General features: G+C 46.4%; 1 protein-coding gene and 1 long non-coding RNA gene across 4 annotated transcripts in view; both read right to left on the reverse strand.

Annotated features, from left to right (window-relative positions):
- LOC309361908 overlaps positions 1-21,786 on the reverse strand; it is a 212,947-nt gene that overhangs the window by 88,804 nt on the left and 102,357 nt on the right. The window lies entirely within an intron of this gene.
- The window catches only part of MED27 (mediator complex subunit 27), a 164,909-nt gene that overhangs the window by 86,718 nt on the left and 56,405 nt on the right, over positions 1-21,786 (reverse strand). For all 3 annotated transcript variants that reach the window (XR_014164689.1, XM_081897196.1, XM_081897195.1), the window contains exon 3: positions 17,223-17,353. Coding sequence is in view for 2 of the 3 variants with exons in the window: in XM_081897196.1 (XP_081753322.1) it covers positions 17,223-17,353 (131 nt within the window). In the remaining variant the exon portion in view is untranslated. The remainder of the gene's footprint in view (positions 1-17,222; positions 17,354-21,786) is intronic.

Consider the following 21,786-nt stretch of genomic DNA (forward strand, 5'->3'; position numbering starts at 1 on the left):
ATGACCCATGTGAGAGCACAACCCTCAAAAACGTGATGTCCTGGACTGTTGGTGTGTATATGCCATTTGTGACCACTGTTTTAAACTATAAATTTATTTGCAATATTTTATACTGCGCTGTGTGGACTGCTTGTTTTATGCTGTACAGTGGAACCTCAGGTAGCGAACGTGATCCATATGGGAGGCACGTTCGGAACCCACAGTGTTTGCAACGCACAGCGCCACGTCTGTGCACGCACGGGTTGCAATTTGGCGTTTCTGCGCATGCGCAAAGCATGAGTTAGTGTTTCTGCACATGCACGAGTGCCGAAACCCAGAAGTAATCCGTTTCGATACTTCTGGGTTTGGCGCGGTGTGCAACCCGAAAATGCGTAACCTGAAGCACTGTATTTATGAATACCACCTGAATACCACTGTATTTATTTCTTTACATTTAAGATGATTTGCCATTTTCGTCTCCTTTTTAAGTGATATGTTGTAAACTGCTCTGGGGCCCAGCCTTCTGATAAAGTGTCATGCAAACAGATGGTAATGCTCTACTATCAACTACACTGTGGGAAGGAATCCATGAGATGCTGGCAAGCAGTGAACACATCAGGCACCTCATTCTGTTCCACAGAACTGTCCTCTCCTCTACAGGCTGGTATTTCATTTTAAGTGTCTTTTACTTTGTCCCTTGCCTGCTTGGACCTTGGGATCACCTTCAAAGACTCTTCCCCAGGGTCACACCGAGTGAAGCGCAATGGATGAGTAACTGTTTATCAGGATCAGCCTCTTAAGACTATTCTGAAATAAATAGTAATTTATTTTAGTGGTGAGGGCTTATGGCTTTTCTTTAAAGTGTTTTTTTTAAGTGAATGTTATGGCTTTGCATTAATAAGTGATAATGAAAATCAATTGCTTGATGCTGAACACAACTCCTGAGAAATTCAGATTAAGCTGGGCTCTGCAAATTGTTTTTTCTCTCCTTTGTAATGAAATTACGCCACCTAGTAAGTAGCTGGTAACAAGAGAGGAGGACTATAAGACTTTTAAGAATGGAAACGGGACTCAATAAATCCAAACTGCTGCTTAGAGTCACACAAGGGGCTCAGGTGAACCTAGCAGAATTTGCCGTCTCAGTTTATTTTAAAATACCAGACGACACACCAGCCTCTCTTGATTTCAAATGCAGTTTGTCACGGGGAGATGCCATTTGAGATCCAATGAGTACAATTTTGTTTGTTTGTTTGTTTGTATGTCGCTCACATAACTTGTTTCATGGTTCTTTGGCATCTGGTGAAAAGGCTATTATTTGCATAGATGCTAACACAGTTCCACTGTCTATTTATTCATTTAAAAGTAATTTTTGCCTAGAAGGGCATTTTCTGTCAGTGTCCACACACCCCAAATGTGCAAGTTAAACTAGGCTGCCAACTTTTTTGGACCAGTGGGCACATTTCAAATTTTGATGAAGTGATGGGGGTGCCATCATCAGATAGCTGCTATGGGGTGTGTGGGAGTATGACATAAAACAAATTGAGAGAGAAAGCCACTCCCAACAACTTTATGCTTACCATGGCAAGTCAGCTATGCCCTCATGGTCCTCACTGAGACCACACATGCACATACACACTGACGGTGTTGCTGTCAAGTAACAATAGGAAGCATTCATAAACTCATAGAGGTGGAATGGACCTCAAGGGTCATCAAGTTCAACCCTCTGCAATGCAGGAATCTCAACTAGAGCATCCAAGACAGATGACCATTCACCTCTGCTTAAAAACCTCTAATGAAGGTACCATTTAAAAAACGCAAGGTACTCATACCAAACTCACTCTCATTTCACACAAATCACATAGAGGCCATCTGCACATTTTGCCCCATAACTTTCTTTCTAGGAGGGCTAGAGACATTTTTTTAAAAATGAAAGCTCAGGGTGTGGGGCACCTGCTTAGGAGTATTAGTGAAAACATTTACAGATGCTATGGTTCCTGTGGGTGCTGGGCTGGCAACCCCAAGTTAAACATTACACTGGGCCATCCCATTATGCCAGTTTCATCTTTAGGTAATGTGTTGCAGTTTACCAATTATATGACTATGCAGAGAGTAAACACATTTTTAAAAAAGTAGGTAACAAGCCTGTGGCACAGGCAGCAGGACTTTGCTTTACTGTTAGTTCTAAGCAAGGAGGTCTCTAAGCCCCAATTATAGCAGACTCAGGCTTTTGCTGCTGCCTATCTCTTCAGAGCTGTGATGTTGCCTGATCTTAACAGAATGAGTAGCTAGATCGCTCCAAGGAATGAACACACAATTAGAGGAGCACTCCCAATTACTCTGGGTGTGGCTTGAAATGTGCTGACCAAAATTATGTAGATTTCAGGGATGGGTGATTCCATATCAAGTGATCCATATTTTTTACCTCATGCCACCCAATTTTCTTAATATTTTGTACACTTGTTGAATGATCAAAACTAAGTTTATATCTTAAAAAAATTTAAATCTCACCCTGTTTTTGAGTTATGTGGGTTTGATTATTATTATTTTTAATGACAATTTTGGCCTTGCCAAAAAACCTTACAGCGGTTCTCAACCTGTGGGTCCTCAGATGTTGTTGGACTACAACTTCCATCATCCCTGAGCTCTGGCCTTGCTAGCTAGGGGTGATGGGAGTTGTAGTTCAACAACATATGGGGACCCACATGTTGAGAAAGCTGCCTTAAAAGCTCAGTCAATAACTGAAATATTTCAAAACGAAAATACCAATTTTCAGAACTTCAGAACTTCATGGGCTTTAATGTGATATGTCACATGATGGGCTTACTTTAAATTTTAAAGTTAAGTTACAAAATTTTAAATTTTAAAAAGTGATTAAAAATAATAATATGATTTAAAATTTCCTATTTTTATTATTTAATATTTCCAAGAGCCACCTGCAAAATTTCATCTTGGAATCTGAATGGGATCACATTCAAAAATGGGATGAGAAAAAAACACTTTTAGATATAAACTGAGTTTTTATCATTCAACTAACGTACAAAATATTAAGAAAATTAGATGACACGAGGTAAAAAATATGGATCACTCGATATGGAATGACCCAGATGCCCATTCCCTTCAGGTATTGCAAGTAGCAAACCCCTTAATTTCATGGAACAGTGGTGGTGTTACTGCTGATACAGTCTTCTTCCCCCAAAAAAGAAAACCTGAAAAGAAACAATCACTTGTGGTTGAAATCCACACTCAATATACCAGGCTCATCTCTATCCTTCTCTCAAATTCTAAACAACTTCCTTCTTGATAGCTGCAGAAGAAAATACAGCCAAAAAAGCCACAATGTATTCTGAACCTTGCAGCTTGCCGGGCAAGGTTAAAGCAATCTACAAAAAAACTGCTGATTGGCAACTGAAGTGCATTTCACAATCTCTGCAGAACAAAACAAAACAACATTCCACACAAGGCCAGATGAACAGGAGTTAAGTGTAGATATTCATTTCTAATAGTACTAGAAGAAAAGGAATTAAGTTTGCTGTTTGTTGAGAACTAATTCTCATTGGGGGTCAAATTCTGAAAAGGGAAAGGGCCGAAATGAGTCAAAATACTGAAAGGTCTCTTTAAACTTTTCTTCCCCACTGTGAGAACATTAGCCAATCAGCTTTGATACTGATGTAATGCAAGAGTTCTCCGAGCTATTACTTTACATCTATTTATACTCCTATTTGCAGGTTCTCTGACTTCAACGTAACAGCAACCAACTGAAAACTCAGACTGAGCCACTGCTCTTGTTCCCCATAGGGAACACGAGGGAAGGTGAGAGTGTTACCAACAATTCACCTGCGTTACTGATGATGACAGGCGTATAAATGGGGGGTTATATTCTCTCTCTCTCTCTCTCTCTCTCTCTCTCTCTCACACACACACACACACACACACATATATATGTATATATAATATGTGCATACTGTGGGAGGATAGATAAACAGAAGCATTGGTAGAGCCAGACTTGGTCTCTAGGATACCGGTTGCCAATCCTGGTTTTTACACCATTTATACAGTCCTCATTACTTTGGGTGCAGACACACCATACATTGAAAGTGCATGACTTGGCGTATGGTGTGCATGCATCCTTTGTCATGACACTATAAGTTAAAATAAGGGCCTGAAAAGGCAAATATCATACTGTTAAACCAGTATCAGTGCTAGGGAAGTGCACTCATTTCACGACTAATGGAAAACTGAATTGAGCAGGAATTATTTGATCAAATTTGCATCCATCCTGAAATGAATGTACAAAGGAACATTCCTATTACAGTGGTACCTCAGGTTACATACGCTTCAGGTTACAGACTCCGCTAACCCAGAAATAGTACCTCGGGTTAAGAACTTTGCTTCAGGATGAGAACAGAAATTGGGTGGTGGCGGCGGCAGGAGGCCCCATTAGCTAAAGTGGTGCTTCAGGTTAAGAACAGTTTCAGGTTAAGAACGGACCTCCGGAACAAATTAAGTTCTTAACCCGAGGTACCACTGTAGATATATTTGGAGGAGCATCAGAAGAGGGCAATCAAAATAACAGAGAGAAAGGTGCAACTCCCCCTCTGCATTTGGAGGCAGTTAATACTTCTGAATACTAGTTGCTGGAAACTGCAGGAGGGGACAGTGGTCTTGTACTCAGATCCTACTTGTGAGTGCACCACAGGCATCTGGTTGGCCACCGTGGGAAAAGAATGTGGGACTAGATGGGCCACTGGCCCAATCCAGCAGGGCTCTTCTGCTCTTTATTTATTGCTACTTCTGGCCATTATTATCCCCCAGAGAGTCCAAACACAGCATTGCTGTGGGACACTTGGTAAGAAAGTGTCAGGGATTGCCTGAAACCAGTGATCAAACTGGAATATATCACTGAGATTATCTGCAGGAGTGTCTATAGTCATTCTCCAAACTGGTGAGACACATTTGACAACAAGAAACGTAGCCGTTAGCTTCATATGCCCAGTCCTGTGGAACGCCCTACCAATGGAGATTCAGCAGGTGCCTTCTGTGCTAACTTTTTAAAACCTGCTGGGAAAAATTCTATTCTGCCAGGCCTATGCAGGCAATTAAGAGTTTCTCACCCACAATGGTTTATTGATGTTGTTTTACTTTTTGCTTTTAACTTGTTTTTAACTTTTAATGATTTATTGTATAATTTTATGTTTTTATGTTGTAAACCACTTTGAAATATTTTTATGATACAACAGTATATAAATATTTTTATAAATAAGCAAATAAATAAGAATAGGAGCGCTCACATTTTTTTATGGCAGCTGCCTCCTCCCTTCTCCCCAACCTCAGAATGGTAACTGTTGAGTTCTGCTCCTCTGCTGATATAGGCAGTTGCAACAAAACACTTTTTAAAAGAAAAAGAGGCAAAAGCTTGAATAATGAGTCTTGGATACAGTCTGAAGGTGCATGAGGCCACCACTTTGCTGAAGCTATGCAGGTCAGAGTGTGGTCAGTGCCAGAATGGGTGACCGCTTGGGAACCATGCGTATGCTACCTTGGGCTCTATGATTGAAGAAAGGTGGACTATAAATGTAAGAAGATAAAATAATATTGAAACAAGCCAAAAAAAAAAAAAAAGATAAGCAATGAAGGCAACACAAAATGAATGAGATTTCAACAAAGGAAATCTGAGATGAGCAAAATGCAATCTGGGAAGAAAAAGATGTATTGCACATTCCTAACAACGACATCACAAGACTGAATGCAGAAAAAGACACACTTCCAGCTTGTATTTCTTTTCTGGAGCAGAGCCAGTTGCTAATTCATTACCTTGAAAAAGTAATACTAAAGGAGTCGTGTGATAAACTAGCAAGAGTGAGGATATTGGGGATGTCTCTTGTATTGAAAGTTATTGGAAAATGATCTCTTCCTTATTAATGCAATTCCCATCATGTACAAAAAGGTATCTCTATGTTTGAGAATGCACACAGTATTTTAATCTTTAATTATATTAACTCTTCTAGGGAGAAGCACAAACCCAGGTCTCTGGATTATTTCTTTATTGCATATCATCTCTATGGTATTTAATGAATATTGTTACTTAATGCAGCATTTGCCAGTAAGGGAGAAAGAGCAAAATTTGCGTAATACTAAGGAAATTTGAAGCAGCTGAAATTATTGCTACGTACATTTCACCTCACTCACTCTCTTGAAAAGTTTTAATAGCAACCTTTGATTTGCTTAGTATTAATTGACCACCTTCTTGCTGCACAGCAAATCTTACTGCACTGTCCACTTCTATACATAAGACTACAAAGATTCTCCACTGCACTTTAAGACAGAGGTTTTCAATCTTTCTGACTCCACAGCTGCCTACATTCTTTCTGTAGTTCCCCCTCGGCCTGTCTGAAAGCAGTGTAGCCCCCTCCAAACCAAGGGCAAGGAACTAGAGTTCCCGTCCGGCACATTGGTTGGCAATGTCATTCCCCCCCAGCTCCCCTCTTCCACTAAACGGAGCCCTCACCTCACCTCCGGGTTGCGCGAGCTGGAGATGGGCGGGGGCTCCTTTAAACCTCTCCATTCAGGGACACACAGCTGCTTGCTCCTCAAGAGAGACATTGGGGCTCGCGCAGCTGGGGGGCGGGAGCCATCCTGCCCCCCAGTTGAGCAGCACAAACAAGCTGTGTTTGTCCCTGCCTGCGAAGCATTGCAGTGAAAGTGCCTCAGCTCCTGTGGTTACAGCTGTGGCAGTTTCACGCTGCGCCTCATGGGCTGGGGCCAATGCAGTTTGTTTCAACATCGTGTTGTACTGTCAGATCGCAATGTTTGTCTGGTGATATATTGTGAAGTTGAAATCCTAACATCGTCCAGCCCTACTCCCCACCCAAGCCCCTTATTGGAGCCGTGTGCTCCTCCCCATTAGCCTGTTTTAGTTTTTGCTGCCATGCTTTGTCTTAAGCCAGCTAACTTGCGCAACAGCCAAATGGTGGATATGTCAGTCAGTAAACCTGGTGACAAGACATGGCGGCTTGGTTGCAAGTGGACTATGGCCAGCCGCAAAACACGGCTGGCGAATGGGGAATGTAGAACACTGGATGTACCTTGTAATACTAACAGGAACTAAGGGCAATGTCAAAATTTAAGCAGCATGGGGGAAAGCCACATGATAAAAAGTTTCTGTCCTCCCTCCTTTCCCCAAAATGTGTTTAGGCCCCTGCAGTAAATCAAGTTGTCAACCAGAGAACCCTGAGCAACTGAAAAATCTGTTTTCTCAAAGAAGGATGGTCCAAAGGGATAAGAAGTGCTCCCCCATTTTTAAGCAATTATTTAATTTTAGTGGTTCTTCTATTTTTCTTGACAGTCTAATAAAGAATAATGAGCCAACTGGAGAGAAAGAAAAACCACTAACAAAATTATGTGACCCGCTGAGCCTACTCTGCAGCCAGGACTCCAGGAAAAGTCCCACTAATGGCAATCTCTCAGCAACCAAGTGTTTGAAACTAAAGGGAAGCCAGACAACAATAAAAAGTTGCTTCCGGAACTCTCTCCCATCGCATTCACTTTTAACCTATCCTGGCATTTCTACCTATACCTATACCTGGTAGCAAACTGGAGCTTTTGAAACATCTCAGAAGGTCAAGACAATGGAACAAAGTCTCCACTCAAGGTTAACAGCTTCAAAGTGGCTTTGAAGTATGCACAACACAATGCTAGGAAGGACTCATAAAGCCAATTTCACAAGGGGGGGTTAACTTTCTGGCACATCATGTTGCCTTAATCAATAATGCTGGGTGAAGTGTCATTTTTAACATCTACAATTCTCAAAGCAAGACTAATGCAGGTTGTGTAAAAGGTTTCCTAAGGCCCATATGGTTCATTAAAAAAAATGGTGGAGGGTAAGGCTTTTGCAATGGCTAGCAGTCATAATGACTATGTTACCTCCAATATGAGAAATTATATGCCACTGAATACTAGTGGCTGGGAAGCAGGAGAGGACTATTGCACTTGTGACCTGCTTGTAGACTTCCCAGATGCATTTAGCTGGTCACTATGAGAACAGGATGTTGGACAGAAGGGTATTTGGCCTGATCCAACAGGGCACTGAAGGCTAACTCTCCTATGGAAATCTACTGCTCCCATTTTGCAAAAAGAAAAATAACTCTTTATCATGCTTAATATATTTACCACATGACTATTATCCAGTACTTTAACCTATATTAAGAACGGTATAGCTATATAATGCATTATTGTTACTATGCATACCTATCCAGTCAATACTACCCTCCATATCATGTGAAATCATCAACCCTTGCATATAAGGCCCTCTGTCCCAAGTATCACATCCATAACTTGAGGATGCACCACAATCTCACCTTTTCCAAGCCTCTGGCTGATAAGTTAATTGCCCTCTTATCCACGCCCATAGCATAACTGATCTTCCTGGCAGCTGGTATTTTTTATTTCTCCTTCCCCTTTGCATATGCCAATTCAGTTTTAGTCTGGAGTTATGGTGCGATGGTCTTCGCACAAACTCTCTATATGGTATTTCCATGTATTTCCATGTATTTCCTTTAATACTTTAATACTTAAAAAGATAGTGGACTATACTACTGTCTAGAAAACCAGCCTTTAACAGACTTGGAACTAGGCAGTTTTGCCAAGGATGATTTGGCATGAAATGTGATGGGAATCTTGGATTCTTCTTTCAGATCAAGAGATCAGAACCACCCACTCAAGTAAAAGAGTAAACAGCTGCCAGAAAAGCCATATACAAATGGCTTTCCCACATAATTTTGTTCTTGGGCTGCAGAAAAATCCCTTTGACCTGAACTATACGAACAGATATGATATCATGCCAAGTGCCATTTCTAAATCATTTTTCCTTTGGAACAAATTAAAATAGATTAAGACACTGTAAATGAATCATAGAATTGCAGCACTGGAAGAGACCCTGAGCGTCATCTAATTCAACCTGTTTGTGTAGTATCATATAATCATAGAACTAAAGAGTTGGAAGGGACCCCAAGGCTCATCTGGTCCCCTGCAATGCAGGACTAACTAAAGATTCCATAACAGATGACAGTTCAACTTCTGCTTAAAAACCTCCAAGGATGTAGAGTCCACAATCCCCTGAAGTAGTTCTTTCCACTGTTGAAAAGCGCTTGCTGACAAAAAGTTCTTCCTGATGTTTAGTTGGAATCCCCTTTCTTGTAACTTGAAGCTACTGGTTTGGGTCCTAACCACTGGAGCAGGAGAAAACAAGCTTGCTCCATCTTCCGTGGGACAGTCCTTTAAATATGGCTTTCATATCTCCTCTCAGTCTTCAATTCTACAGGTAAACATACACAATCCATCAACCATTCCTCATAAGGCTTGGCTTCCAGACCCTTTATCATCTTGGTTGCCTTCCTCCACGCACATTTCAGGTTGTCAATATCCTTTTTAAATTGTGGTCCCCAGAAGTGGACAGAGTATTCCCGGTGGGGTCTGACCAAGGCAGAATAGAGTGGTTCTAGTACTTCTCTTGATCTGTACACTATACTTCTGTTGATGCAATCCAGAATAGCATTAGCATTTTTCCTGCTGCTGCTGCATCGCCTCAGTTGGTAGAGTATGAGCCTCTTAATCACAGGGCTGCAGGTCCAAGCGCAACACTGGGCAAAAAGATTCCTGCACTGCAGGGGGTAGGACAAGTTGACACTTATGGTCCTTTCCAACCGTACACTTCCATGATTCTATTCAACCCTGTTGACTCATGTTAAGCTTGTGGGCTATTAAGACTCCTAGAACCTTTTCACATGTACACTACTGCAAGCCATGCGTCCCTCATCTTATATTTGTGTGGGTGGTTCTTCCTGTCTACATGCAGAACCTTGCATTTGTCCCTAGTGAAATTCACTGTGTTAGATTGGGACCAGTTATCCAATCTGATTTTGAATACTGATTCAATCTTCTGTGGCATTTGTTACCCTTTCCAGTTTGGTGTCATTGGCAAATTTGGTGAGCATTCCCTCAATTCCTTCCTCCAAGTTGTTTATAAAGACGTTGAGCAACAAAAAGTCCAGGAGAAAACCCTTGTCACTTTTTCCAGGATGGTGAGGAAGTATTAGGGAGTACTCTTCGGATTTGGTCAGTCAACCAGATACAACAGTCAGCATGGATTTCTGAAAAATAAGTCATGTCAGACTAACCTGATCTCGTTTTTTGACAGAATTACAAGCCTGGTAGATGAAGGAAACGCAGTGGATGTAGCCTACCTTGATTTCAGCAAGGCATTTGACAAGGTGCCCCATGATATTCTTGTAAAGAAGCTGGTAAAATGCGGTCTTGACTATGCTACCACTCAGTGGATTTGTAACTGGCTGACTGACCGAACCCAAAGGGTGCTCATCAATGGTTCCTCTTCATCCTGGAGAAGAGTGACTAGTGGGGTGCCACAGGGTTCTGTCTTGGGCCCGGTCTTATTCAACATCTTTATCAATGACTTGGATGATGGACTCAAGGGCATCCTGATCAAATTTGCAGATGACACCAAACTGGGAGGGGTGGCTAACACCCCAGAGGAGAGGACCACACTTCAAACGACCTTGACAGATTAGAGAACTGGGCCAAAACAAACAAGATGAATTTTAACAGGGAGAAATGTAAAGTATTGCACTTGGGCAAAAAAAATGAGAGGCACAAATACAAGATGGGTGACACCTGGCTTGAGAGCAGTACATGTGAAAAGGATCTAGGAGTCCTGGTTGACCACAATCTTGACATGAGCAAACAGTGTGACGCAGCAGCTAAAAAAGCCAATGCAATTCTGGGCTGCATCAATAGGAGTATAGCATCTAGATCAAGGGAAGTAATAGTGCCACTGTATTCTGCTCTGGTCAAACCTCACTTGGAGTACTGTGTCCAGTTCTGGGCACCACAGTTCAAGAAGGACACTGACAAACTGGAACGTGTCCAGAGGGGGGCAACCAAAATGGTCAAAGGCCTGGAAACGATGCCTTATGAGGAACGGCTAAGGGAGCTGGGCATGTTTAGCCTGGAGAAGAGGAGGTTAAGGGGTGATATGATAGCCATGTTCAAATATATAAAAGGATGTCACATAGAGGAGGGAGAAAGGTTGTTTTCTGCTGCTCCAGAGAAGCGGACACGGAGCAATGGATCCAAACTACAAAAAAAAAGATTCCACCTAAACATTAGGAAGAACTTCCTGACAGTAAGAGCTGTTCGACAGTGGAATTTGCTGCCAAGGAGTGTGGTGGAGTCTCCTTCTTTGGAGGTCTTTAAGCAGAGGCTTGACAATCATATGTCAGGAGTGCTCTGATGGTGTTTCCTGCTTGGCAGGGGGTTGGACTCGATGGCCTTTGTGGTCTCTTCCAACTCTATGATTCTATGATTCTATGAACTAACACTTATTCAGTGGCAGCAGTGAAAACAAGGCAAGGGAATGCAAGTGGCATTAACAGTGTAATCTGAGGTTATATATATGGTGGCTGAACAGATATAGATATTATTAGGAAGCACCCCACTGTGCTTGGGGGTATCCTTCCTTCTTCTACTGATCATTTATGGGAGCAGAGGGAAGAGATAGTAAGCATAAGCAGTTCATCTGAACTCCTTGATTAACCTGTTTGAACAGCTCTCTAGCTGGAAAGGTCAAATGCGATCATCAACAAGCAAAGTAATCAGGAGCTGGAAGGTGAGAGGTGTAGGAAGTCAACCCCACACGTGTGTATATTTGAGTGTCCCCTCTAAAGCCCTCTCTTCCTTGCTACTCCAGCATTTTCTAATCAGATGAGCAACAAAAGGAAGAGACTGCAGGGAGGAAAGGTTACAATGAATGCACATAAGCATGCATGAGAGGTCTGTGGTGCACACATGGTATGTAGTATGCAAGAGAGTATGGGGTCGGCTTGCCCACTTTGGCCACACTCATCTTTCCTTTGGCCATGGCCAGTACTGACATGCAGCCCTTTGGAGGGCTGGCCAACAGGGAATGTGGCCCTCCAGTTGAAAAAGTTTGGCCACCACTATTTTAATGATACAGTGGTATCTTGGGTTACAGCCTCCGCTAACCCAGACATAGTACCTCGGGTTAAGAACTTTGCTTCAGGATGAGAACAGAAATCACGCCACGGCGGCGTGGCAGCAGCGGGAGGCCCCATTAGCTAAAGTGGTGGTTCAGGTTAAGAACAGTTTCAGAACGGACCTCCAGAACGAATTAAGTACGTAACCAGAGGTACCACTGTAACTCAATAGCACAAACTTTCCTTACATTAGATGAGGCTTCATTGCTTCACTGATTATAAGAAATCTGCTTAACACTCCTAAATACAACAAGGGCTAGGATTTCAAGTGTGCATTTGGCCCTTTTCTCCATCTCTGCAAGAATTTATCTGGCTCACTAAGTTCAGCTATATAGATATTATACAATGGTAAGATATCCAAATATCCATATGCAATTGCTTTCTGTTGCAACAGAGATGGTGGTAGGAGGCAATATTTACTTTTTCTTTCTGTTAGTCGTTGTGCTAAGGACTTAGTTCTTCCTTTGGGTCTCCTGTGTCACATAACTATGTAGACTGGTGACAAAGAGGATGCCGATTATCTCAAAACTAGACACTCAGCAGCACAGGTTTCATACCTGAATGAAAAAGCGTGCTTCTGAGAGAAGGGGGCTCAGAGCACCACACTAACGTCTTATGCATCATTTCTTATTGTGATAATTCCTCTATATATGTCACTAAATATTTTAAGAATTTGATTAATTTATAAGCTTTGTTGCATGGCGGTGGGGGTTTTTGTGCTTGGCATCAGAACCAGACTACGCAAATTGCTGATTGCTAGAGTCTTTATAGTTACTGAACTTAACTGCATGTAGCCTGCAAAAAGTATCTGCATTCTAATATAAAATAAACATACAATAAACAAGCGGCCTGTATAAAGGTTATTTTAAAAAAAAACACAACCGTTTAGATTAACAGAACCATACATTCAACTTCAGGTCTCTTGTTTCTTATCAGCAAGTGAAAAAAGAGGTTTGCCCATCCTATTTGTTTCATTGTGGATCCCCCCCACCAAAAGTAAAGCCAGAGGCTGTGATTCAATTAACTATTTAGACAGATCCAAGCCATGCTCCTTCCTCACTCAGTGCCTCAAGCATTTGATCAAGGCTGCTTTCAAGATCTCCAGAGTAGAACTGGAGGGAATACAGGCTCTTTGCCACAATCACATGAACAGGTTCCATCTCCCTCTGACCCAAAGCATCCTCAAAAACTTAAAAGCAGAAGTTGTCCCGTTCCTCATCTCGAGAACTTTTACCACCAAAGACTGGACTGGAACCAAGTCCCGGGAACCTCACCAGAAAAGCAATGCTCTGCATATACCGTATTTTTCGCACCATAGGGTGCACCGGACCATAGGGCGCACCCATTTTTTGGGGGGGAAATAAAGGGGGAAAAATTACAGTGGTGCCTCGCAAGACGAAATTAATTCGTTCCGCAAGTCTCTTCGTCTTGCGAGTTTTTCGTCTTGCGATGCACGGTTTTCCATAGGAATGCATTGAAAATCAATTAATGCGTTCCTATGGAAAACTCCTTCCCCCGACCTCTTCTGGCGGGCGGCATTTTTAAATCGCCCGGGACAGCGGAGGACTTCTCCGCTGTCCGGGGCGATTTAAAAGCCCCTGGGAAGGCAGGCAGGGGGGACAAAGGCTTTCTCGCCCCGCCGCTCGGCTTCGGGACATCGTTCCGATGCCGGGCGGCGGGGGGAGGCTTTCCCGCCCGGCCGCCCGGCTTCGGGACATCGTTCCGATGCCGGGCGGTGGGGGGAGGCGTTCCTGCCCCACCGCCCGGCATTGGGACGATGCCCCGAAGCCGGGCGGCGGGGGGAGGCGTTCCTGCCCCACCGCCCGGCATCGGGACGATGCCCCGTAGCCGGGCGGCGGGGGGAGGCGTTCCTGCCCCACCGCCCGGCATCGGGACGATGCCCCGATGCCGGGCGGCTGGGGGAGGCGTTCCTGCCCCACCGCCCGGCATCGGGACGATGCCCCGAAGCCGGGCGGCGGGGGGAGGCGTTCCTGCCCCACCGCCCGGCATCGGGACGATGCCCCGTAGCCGGGCGGCGGGGGGAGGCGTTCCTGCCCCACCGCCCGGCATCGGGACGATGCCCCGAGGCCGGGCGGCTGGGGGAGGCGTTCCTGCCCCACCGCCCGGCATCGGGACGATGCCCCGAAGCCGGGCGGCGGGGGGAGGCTTTCCCGCCCGGCCGCCCGGCTTCGGGACATCGTTCCGATGCCGGGCGGCTGGGGGAGGCGTTCCTGCCCCGCCGCCCGGCATCGGGACGATGCCCCGATGCCGGGCGGCAGGGGGAGGCATTCCTGCCCCACCGCCCGGCATCGGGACGATGCCCCGAAGCCGGGCGGCGGGGGGAGGCGTTCCTGCTCCACTTCCCGGCATCGGGACGATGCCCCGAAGCCGGGCGGCGGGGGGAGGCTTTCCCGCCCGGCCGCCCGGCTTCGGGACATCGTTCCGATGCCGGGCGGCTGGGGGAGGCGTTCCTGCCCCACCGCCCGGCATCGGGACGATGCCCCGTAGCCGGGCGGCGGGGGGAGGCGTTCCTGCCCCATCGCCCGGCATCGGGACGATGCCCCGATGCCGGGCGGCTGGGGGAGGCGTTCCTGCCCCACCGCCCGGCATCGGGATGATGCCCCGAAGCCGGGCGGCGGGGGGAGGCTTTCCCGCCCGGCCGCCCGGCTTCGGGACATCGTTCCGATGCCGGGCGGCTAGGGGAGGCGTTCCTGCCCCACCGCCCGGCATCGGGACGATGCCCCGATGCCGGGCGGCGGGGGGAGGCGTTCCTGCCCCACCGCCCGGCATCGGGACGATGCCCCGAAGCCGGGCGGCGGGGGGAGGCGTTCCTGCCCCACTTCCCGGCATCGGGACGATGCCCCGAAGCCGGGCGGCGGGGGGAGGCTTTCCCGCCCGGCCGCCCGGCTTCGGGACATCGTTCCGATGCCGGGCGGCTGGGGGAGGCGTTCCTGCCCCACCGCCCGGCATCGGGACGATGCCCCGATGCCGGGCGGCGGGGGGAGGCGTTCCTGCCCCACCGCCCGGCATCGGGACGATGCCCCGAAGCCGGGCGGCTGGGGGAGGCGTTCCTGCCCCACTTCCCGGCATCGGGACGATGCCCCGAAGCCGGGCGGCGGGGGGAGGCTTTCCCGCCCGGCCGCCCGGCTTCGGGACATCGTTCCGATGCCGGGCGGCTGGGGGAGGCGTTCCTGCCCCACCGCCCGGCATCGGGACGATGCCCCGAAGCCGGGCGGCGGGGGGAGGCTTCAAAAGCCGTCCGGGGGCTTTTAAATCGCCCCGGACAGTCCCGGGGCGATTTAAAAGCCCCCGGTTAGGCAGGCAGGGGGGGCAAAAGTCTTTGCCCCCCCTGCCTGCCTTCAAAAGCCGTCCGGGATAGCGGGAAGCACTTCCCTGCTATCCCGGACCGCTTTTAAAATGCTGGCGGTGGGGAGCAAAGCCTTTCGCCCCCGCCGGCCTTCCTGGACCTCTTCTGAAGTCCGGAGGGGGGGGGAAGGCTTTGCTCCCCACCGCCAGCATTTAAAAAAAGGTCCCCGAGATTTCCCTATGGGCTTTCGTCTTGCGATGCAAGCCCATAGGGAAAATCGTCTAGCGAAGCGTCGCAAAAACCGAAAAACCCTTTCGTCTTGCGGGTTTTTCGTCTTGCGAGGCATTCGTCTTGCGGGGCACCACTGTATTTTCCCCCCCCAGGCGCGGGGCTGGGGCGGGGGAAGCTCGAGCTTCCCCCGACCCCAGCCCGCAAACAGGCAGCTCTCTGCAAGCCGTGGGAGCGCTCCGGCTCCTTGCGGAGAGGTCCGCGAAGCCTGGGCGCGCTGAGCTCAGCGCGCGCAGGCTTCGGCATGCTGGCGACTCTCCGCAAGGAGCCGGAGCGCTCCGGCTCCTTGCGGAGAGGTCCGCGAAGCCCGGGCGCGCTGAGCTCAGCGCGCGCAGGCTTCGGCATGCTGGCGACTCTCCGCAAGGAGCCGGAGCGCTCCGGCTCCTTGCGGAGAGGTCCGCGAAGCCCGGGCGCGCTGAGCTCAGCGCGCGCAGGCTTCGGCATGCTGGCGACTCTCCGCAAGGAGCCGGAGCGCTCCGGCTCCTTGCGGAGAGGTCCGCGAAGCCCGGGCGCGCTGAGCTCAGCGCGCGCAGGCTTCGGCATGCTGGCGACTCTCCGCAAGGAGCCGGAGCGCTCCGGCTCCTTGCGGAGAGGTCCGCGAAGCCCGGGCGCGCTGAGCTCAGCGCGCGCAGGCTTCGGCATGCTGGCGACTCTCCGCAAGGAGCCGGAGCGCTCCGGCTCCTTGCGGAGAGGTCCGCGAAGCCTGGGCGCGCTGAGCTCAGCGCGCGCAGGCTTCGGCATGCTGGCGACTCTCCGCAAGGAGCCGGAGCGCTCCGGCTCCTTGCGGAGAGGTCCGCGAAGCCTGGGCGCGCTGAGCTCAGCGCGCGCAGGCTTCGGCATGCTGGCAACTCTCCGCAAGGAGCCGGAGTGCTCCCGCTCCTTGCGAAGAGGTCCGCGAAGCCTGGAGAGCGTGAGGGGTCGGTGCGCACCGACCCCTCTCACTCTCCAGGCTTCAGCGAAAGCCTGCATTCGCACCATAGGACGCACACACATTTCCCCTTCATTTTTGGAGGGGAAAAAGTGCGTCCTATGGTGCGAAAAATACGGTATTTCCTTTTCAGAGAGTACCCAGAGGACATCTGATCAGCAAAAATCCAGTGTGACTTAAGGCTGGTATGCCTGAAGGTCTACCATCTTTGTCTTCTCTTGCCCCAAGTTGAGTTTTAGGCTGGGGTGGGGCTTGGGTGGAAAGGAGGGTTTTCCTCAACCTTTCAGGGAAAATGCTGGATGATCCTAAACACATTCCAGTGTTTTTGAAAGCTCCCTAAAAAATTATTTAAAAGATTGCCAAGGTGCCTGGGTGTTTTCAGAAATTCATTTTTTCTTTGCAGGTTTTAGGGACAAAAATGGTGAATTACAGAACAGCAGCAGGTATTGAACTTAAGTAAGTAAACTTGGCAGAACAGCTTTTACACTCCACCCTCCTCTTTCATTCTTAAATAGAATGTTATTGTACTGCAATTTCTCTCTCTCTCTCTCTCTCTCTCTCTCTCTCTCTCTGCATGTGTGTGTGTTTGTTTGTGTGTGTGTGTGTATTCTCTTTCTTTCTTCTCCCCCCCCCACACTACACCTTTAGTACTTACTGAGGTGGAAGCACTAGGGTGGTAGGCTGGGCTTTCGGTCTCCGCTTGGCAGACACCCCCATTTGGTTGGCTGACCGTTTCAAAGACTGCTGATTCAGAAGACCAGACGCCAGCCCTGCATGGTACTGCAACTAGTAAAGAGGGAGAGAGGATATGGAATCAGTTAATAACCCTTTTCTTTGAAACACTTCACAAGTTTGGACTTTACATGCTACACATACATGATTGAGCTCAGAACCAAAACGTTTCCTTCAACAAAAGCACAGCTTGGGGCCTTCTAAGTTCTTCCTTTATAAAGCACAGTGGCAGTGGTGGGGGTGGGGGGTATGATGATCATTTACTGCATAGCATTTTATGATATTTTGGCAAACACTCCTACACTTGTCTAGAGGTTACAGCACTTTCACAAGTGTGAACATGCCTGGGATATCAGCTGTCAGCTTAGGAGATGGCAATGAAATATTTCACAAGTATCTATCCAAATGCTCTTCATGCTTTTCACAGAGAGAGTTATCAAAAGACAGTTCAGGATTCTTACATTGTAAAAGTCAATTCTCCTTTTATTCTTAGACAATGAACCCACAGCTGGCATTGACAAGACACAGGGGATCTCTACAGCTGAAAAGAACCTCGGTGCTAGAAAGCAAAAGTTATATTGGCCTAAGCCATGCATTCTGCCTATCCAACCAGCCCAGCTTTATGATCCAGGAATTACAAGGCTACCTAGCATACCTTTGCTACAAGTATTAATTATTTTGAATAGAATAAATTTGAAGAAAGAAAAGACATCTCAAGAATTTTCTGAGGGCTAGTGGTAGCCTGCTGCAGCAAAGCCCACAAAGACTCCAGGGGTGCATTAAAAGCTAACAAATTTATTAGAATATACTGTATATTGTCATGGATTACAGTCTACCACCTCAGATGCATAAAATGGTATAAGAGGGGAGACAGGTGATCATGTAGGGTTTAATTGGCACAGAACTCAGTAGGACAACCAAGCTGAGGGGAAGAAGCACTTAAAAACACAAGCTAAGGGCCAATCCAAAATGGCACCACCACTTTGCTAAATTATCAATGGGACCCGCCAAAAATGCTGTGTTCACCTAAATGGTGATCACTGCATGCAGTCAAACGGAGAGAAAAGAAGTCCAGGCGAACTTTTAGTTTTACTTTATATTCTCTGCTATAGGCAAATCTCTCCCTTTACCACTTACTTCAATAGGGAGATGGGGGAATAAAACTACACAAGTAATAGAGATATAGCAAACAAGCAAACTGTGAGGGGAAAATCAAAGTAAAAATGGGGGGAAGTAAATATAGCAAAGTAAACAGAAGAGGACAGTTGAAAATAAAAGAAAAAACAGTCCCACCACCCAAAAGTGAAATTACACTAGAGAAACACTAACAAAGCTAAGAATCCTGAGAAACTCAGTTGGACCCAACCTAACCCAGCCTTAGAGGGGATTGGTTTGGGGTATGGGATGGCTCCTTCCCCTGGAGAAGAGGCAGAAGACTGACAGGGCCTCTGCCTAATCTACTCAAGGGGAAGTGCCATCCCACATGTTAGCAATGTTAGCATACTCTGGCAAACTTTGGAGTTTCCTGAGCCCACCAATACCAATACTCTAGCTACTCAGTGACCCAATCTCTGGATCCAATCCTGTCAGTGCTGAGTCCACAATTATAAGGAGTGACAATGTTCTCCATAAGCTAAAGTAACAAACTAATCAGGGGAATGTGCACTGCACCTTTGCTGCCACAACCATCTGAGCATGGCCAACTTCCTTTCTGGCAGTATTTTACGTGCCAATGGGGAAAAAACACCCTCCCTTGTGCTGCTCTTTGCAAAATGCTTAGCAGAGCTGGACATCTAAAAGGCCTTCTGGTCCCAAATTTTGAGAAAACCATGCCAATTACAAGTCCACTTTCTGCAGATCACTGCACATTTCTTGCCTAGAGCGCTCAATCATATAAGGAAATAAGGGCTGAGTATTTGACTGGTCCAAAGAAAATTAATTGATTGGTCAAGTTTCAGAACATTTTGTACAACACAAAAAATCCCACAACAACCAAAATCAGTTATGATAATTTGCAGGTCACTCATATTTAATTGGGACGCGGGTGGCGGTGTGGGTTAAACCACAGAGCCTAGAACTTGCCAATCAGAAGGTCGGCAGTTCGAATCCCCACGACGGGGTGAGCTCCCATTGCTCAGTCCCTGCTCCTGCCAACCTAGCAGTTCAAAAGCACATCAAAGTGCAAGTAGATAAATAGGTACCACTCCGGCGGGAAGGTAAACGGCGTTTCCGTGCGCTGCTCTGGTTCGCCAGAAGCGGCTTAGTCATGCTGGCCACATGACCCGGAAGCTGTACGTCAGCTCCCTCGGCCAGTAAAGCAAGATGAACGCTGCAACCCCAGAGTCATCTGTGACTGGACCTAATGGTCAGGGGTCCCTTTACCTTTACTAATATGGTTACCTTCCTTTAAAAAAAAGTTATCCAAGGGGACAAAGGAAGATGGACAAAGCTTATCAGAAACATTACGGGGAAGATATAAGAAAGCATGCATTTCATATATGGCAGCAGAGTTGTAAGACCAAGTAAGTCTGTCGGTCCAATGTGTCCCAAATAGGCACAGACTTGTTGAATCCCATCAAGGGTCCATCGAGTTCAGCACTATGCTTTGAACAGGTGCCTCCAGGAAGCAAGGTGTCTTATTATCCAGCACCTGTTATTCCAAGTTAAATTGTTTTGCTGAAACGGTCCCATTAAGTCAAGGGTGGGGAAGTTGTGGCCCCTGAGATGTTGCCATATTAAACATCATCCATAACCATGTGCTGTCAGCCAGGGTTGATTGGAGTTGGGAGTTTTCAGAAAACACTCTACAAATTAATGACACCATCCAGCAAAGAGCAAACTGTCTGTTTTAGAACATCCCATTCTGCATCATAACAACTTTCTGGTTTTCTTGACCCATTTACCATGTGATCTAGACAATGATACAAAGATGTATAGCATTCTTAATAGAAGTGGAGTTACTCTCTGCTAGAGAGGACTGAGTATCATTTCACTCTAGCATGCTCATCTTAGGCCAATGAATTTTGCTAAAATTTGTTTTTCTCCCACAGATTCCTTAAATAAAAATCAATGAATGCAAGGGACAGTACATGTTTGAAAGACAATGTTTCAAAATGTCAAGCAATCCCATTTTCAATCTTTGCTACTAGAATTTGCAGTGAGAGCAATATGAACCACCTTTTCATGGAATTAAAGGCACTACTAACTTGGCAAGAGACCCTTTTCTGACTCTATACACTTACCCTTACCTTCCTTTCATGACATCTTATTAAGACCAATGCAAGCTCAGCCATTTAGACCCTGGCGGACCAGTCTGGAAGAGGAAGGCTTGTTATAGACCAAGCGACACAGGATGGGGTGACTTCGCCCAATTTAGAAGTCTGCACAATGGACATGGCACAAACATCTGCACTAATCAGAGCTAGATTTTGAATTGTGCCATTTAAAAGGGGGTGAGGGTGGTCCCATGCTGAAACTACCTTGTAGGATTTCTGCTTTGGAGGGCATTATCTGAAAGCATAGTATTTTTTAAAAAAAATTGTATTATTATTCAAAACCAGAACACGTTTTTTGCCTTTGAAGGCCAAGTCTTTCTGATTAAACTGTGTTTGTTAATTGCATGTAATACAGGCACTCCTGCCCACCTAATTCTGCTTCCAGGAACAGAGATCCAACTGTCAAGATCTATAAGGGCCCATTAAATATTTACCAAACCATCTTTATAATGGGAGAAAAGGTCAAAGTTAATAAAACTGACAGGCAGCTCCTGTCCAACCTGATTTATACATTATTTAAGCACCATATACTGTATTTCACAGAACAGGCTCCTTTTTTCCCCAAGCTGGAAACATTTTCTTAGCTTTTAGGTCTAAAGGAGGAACCAAGATACTACAGCTAATTCAACTAATATGGTCCATAAAATATATGATTTAATCTCTGCAAGATTAGCAGAGATATTTCAGCTTGGCAATGTTTCTAATCATGGACACTTAAGGATTTCCATGAAATCCGTTCATGGCACAAGGCCCTATCTCCGATGCTATCATATTTAATAGGCAGAGGTCTATGGTTCAGTTCTGTTTAACCATCATTTGGCATCATGCCAGAATTAACTAGTATATGTTATCAGCTGTCAGACCAGAAGTAGATTGTAGCCTCAATCAAATGCAATGCCAAACCATAGTTTAGTGTTATTTGAATGAACTGCAGTGTGTGTTTCTTCCTCCTCTGCCAGCATGACTAGGAAACAGGAGTTTGGAAGTTTTTGTATCAGTTTTAAGATTAATTGCAGCTTGCTGTGCCATCAAAACACAAACTTGCTTCCCAGCATCACCTTCAGGGTTGGAAAGTCCACAGGCTGCAAAAACTTCAACAAGAATATCCAAGGAGGACTTCCGGTGTGACAAAATGGCAATCAACACAAAAACGATGGTTGTCTGCTGAACAAGGAGCCATTTGCACCACTGCCGTTCCTACTGTTGCTGTAT

Source organism: Podarcis melisellensis (genome assembly GCF_964234715.1).
Source record: "Podarcis melisellensis genome assembly, chromosome: Z".
NCBI classification, from domain to species: Eukaryota; Metazoa; Chordata; class Lepidosauria; order Squamata; family Lacertidae; genus Podarcis; species Podarcis melisellensis.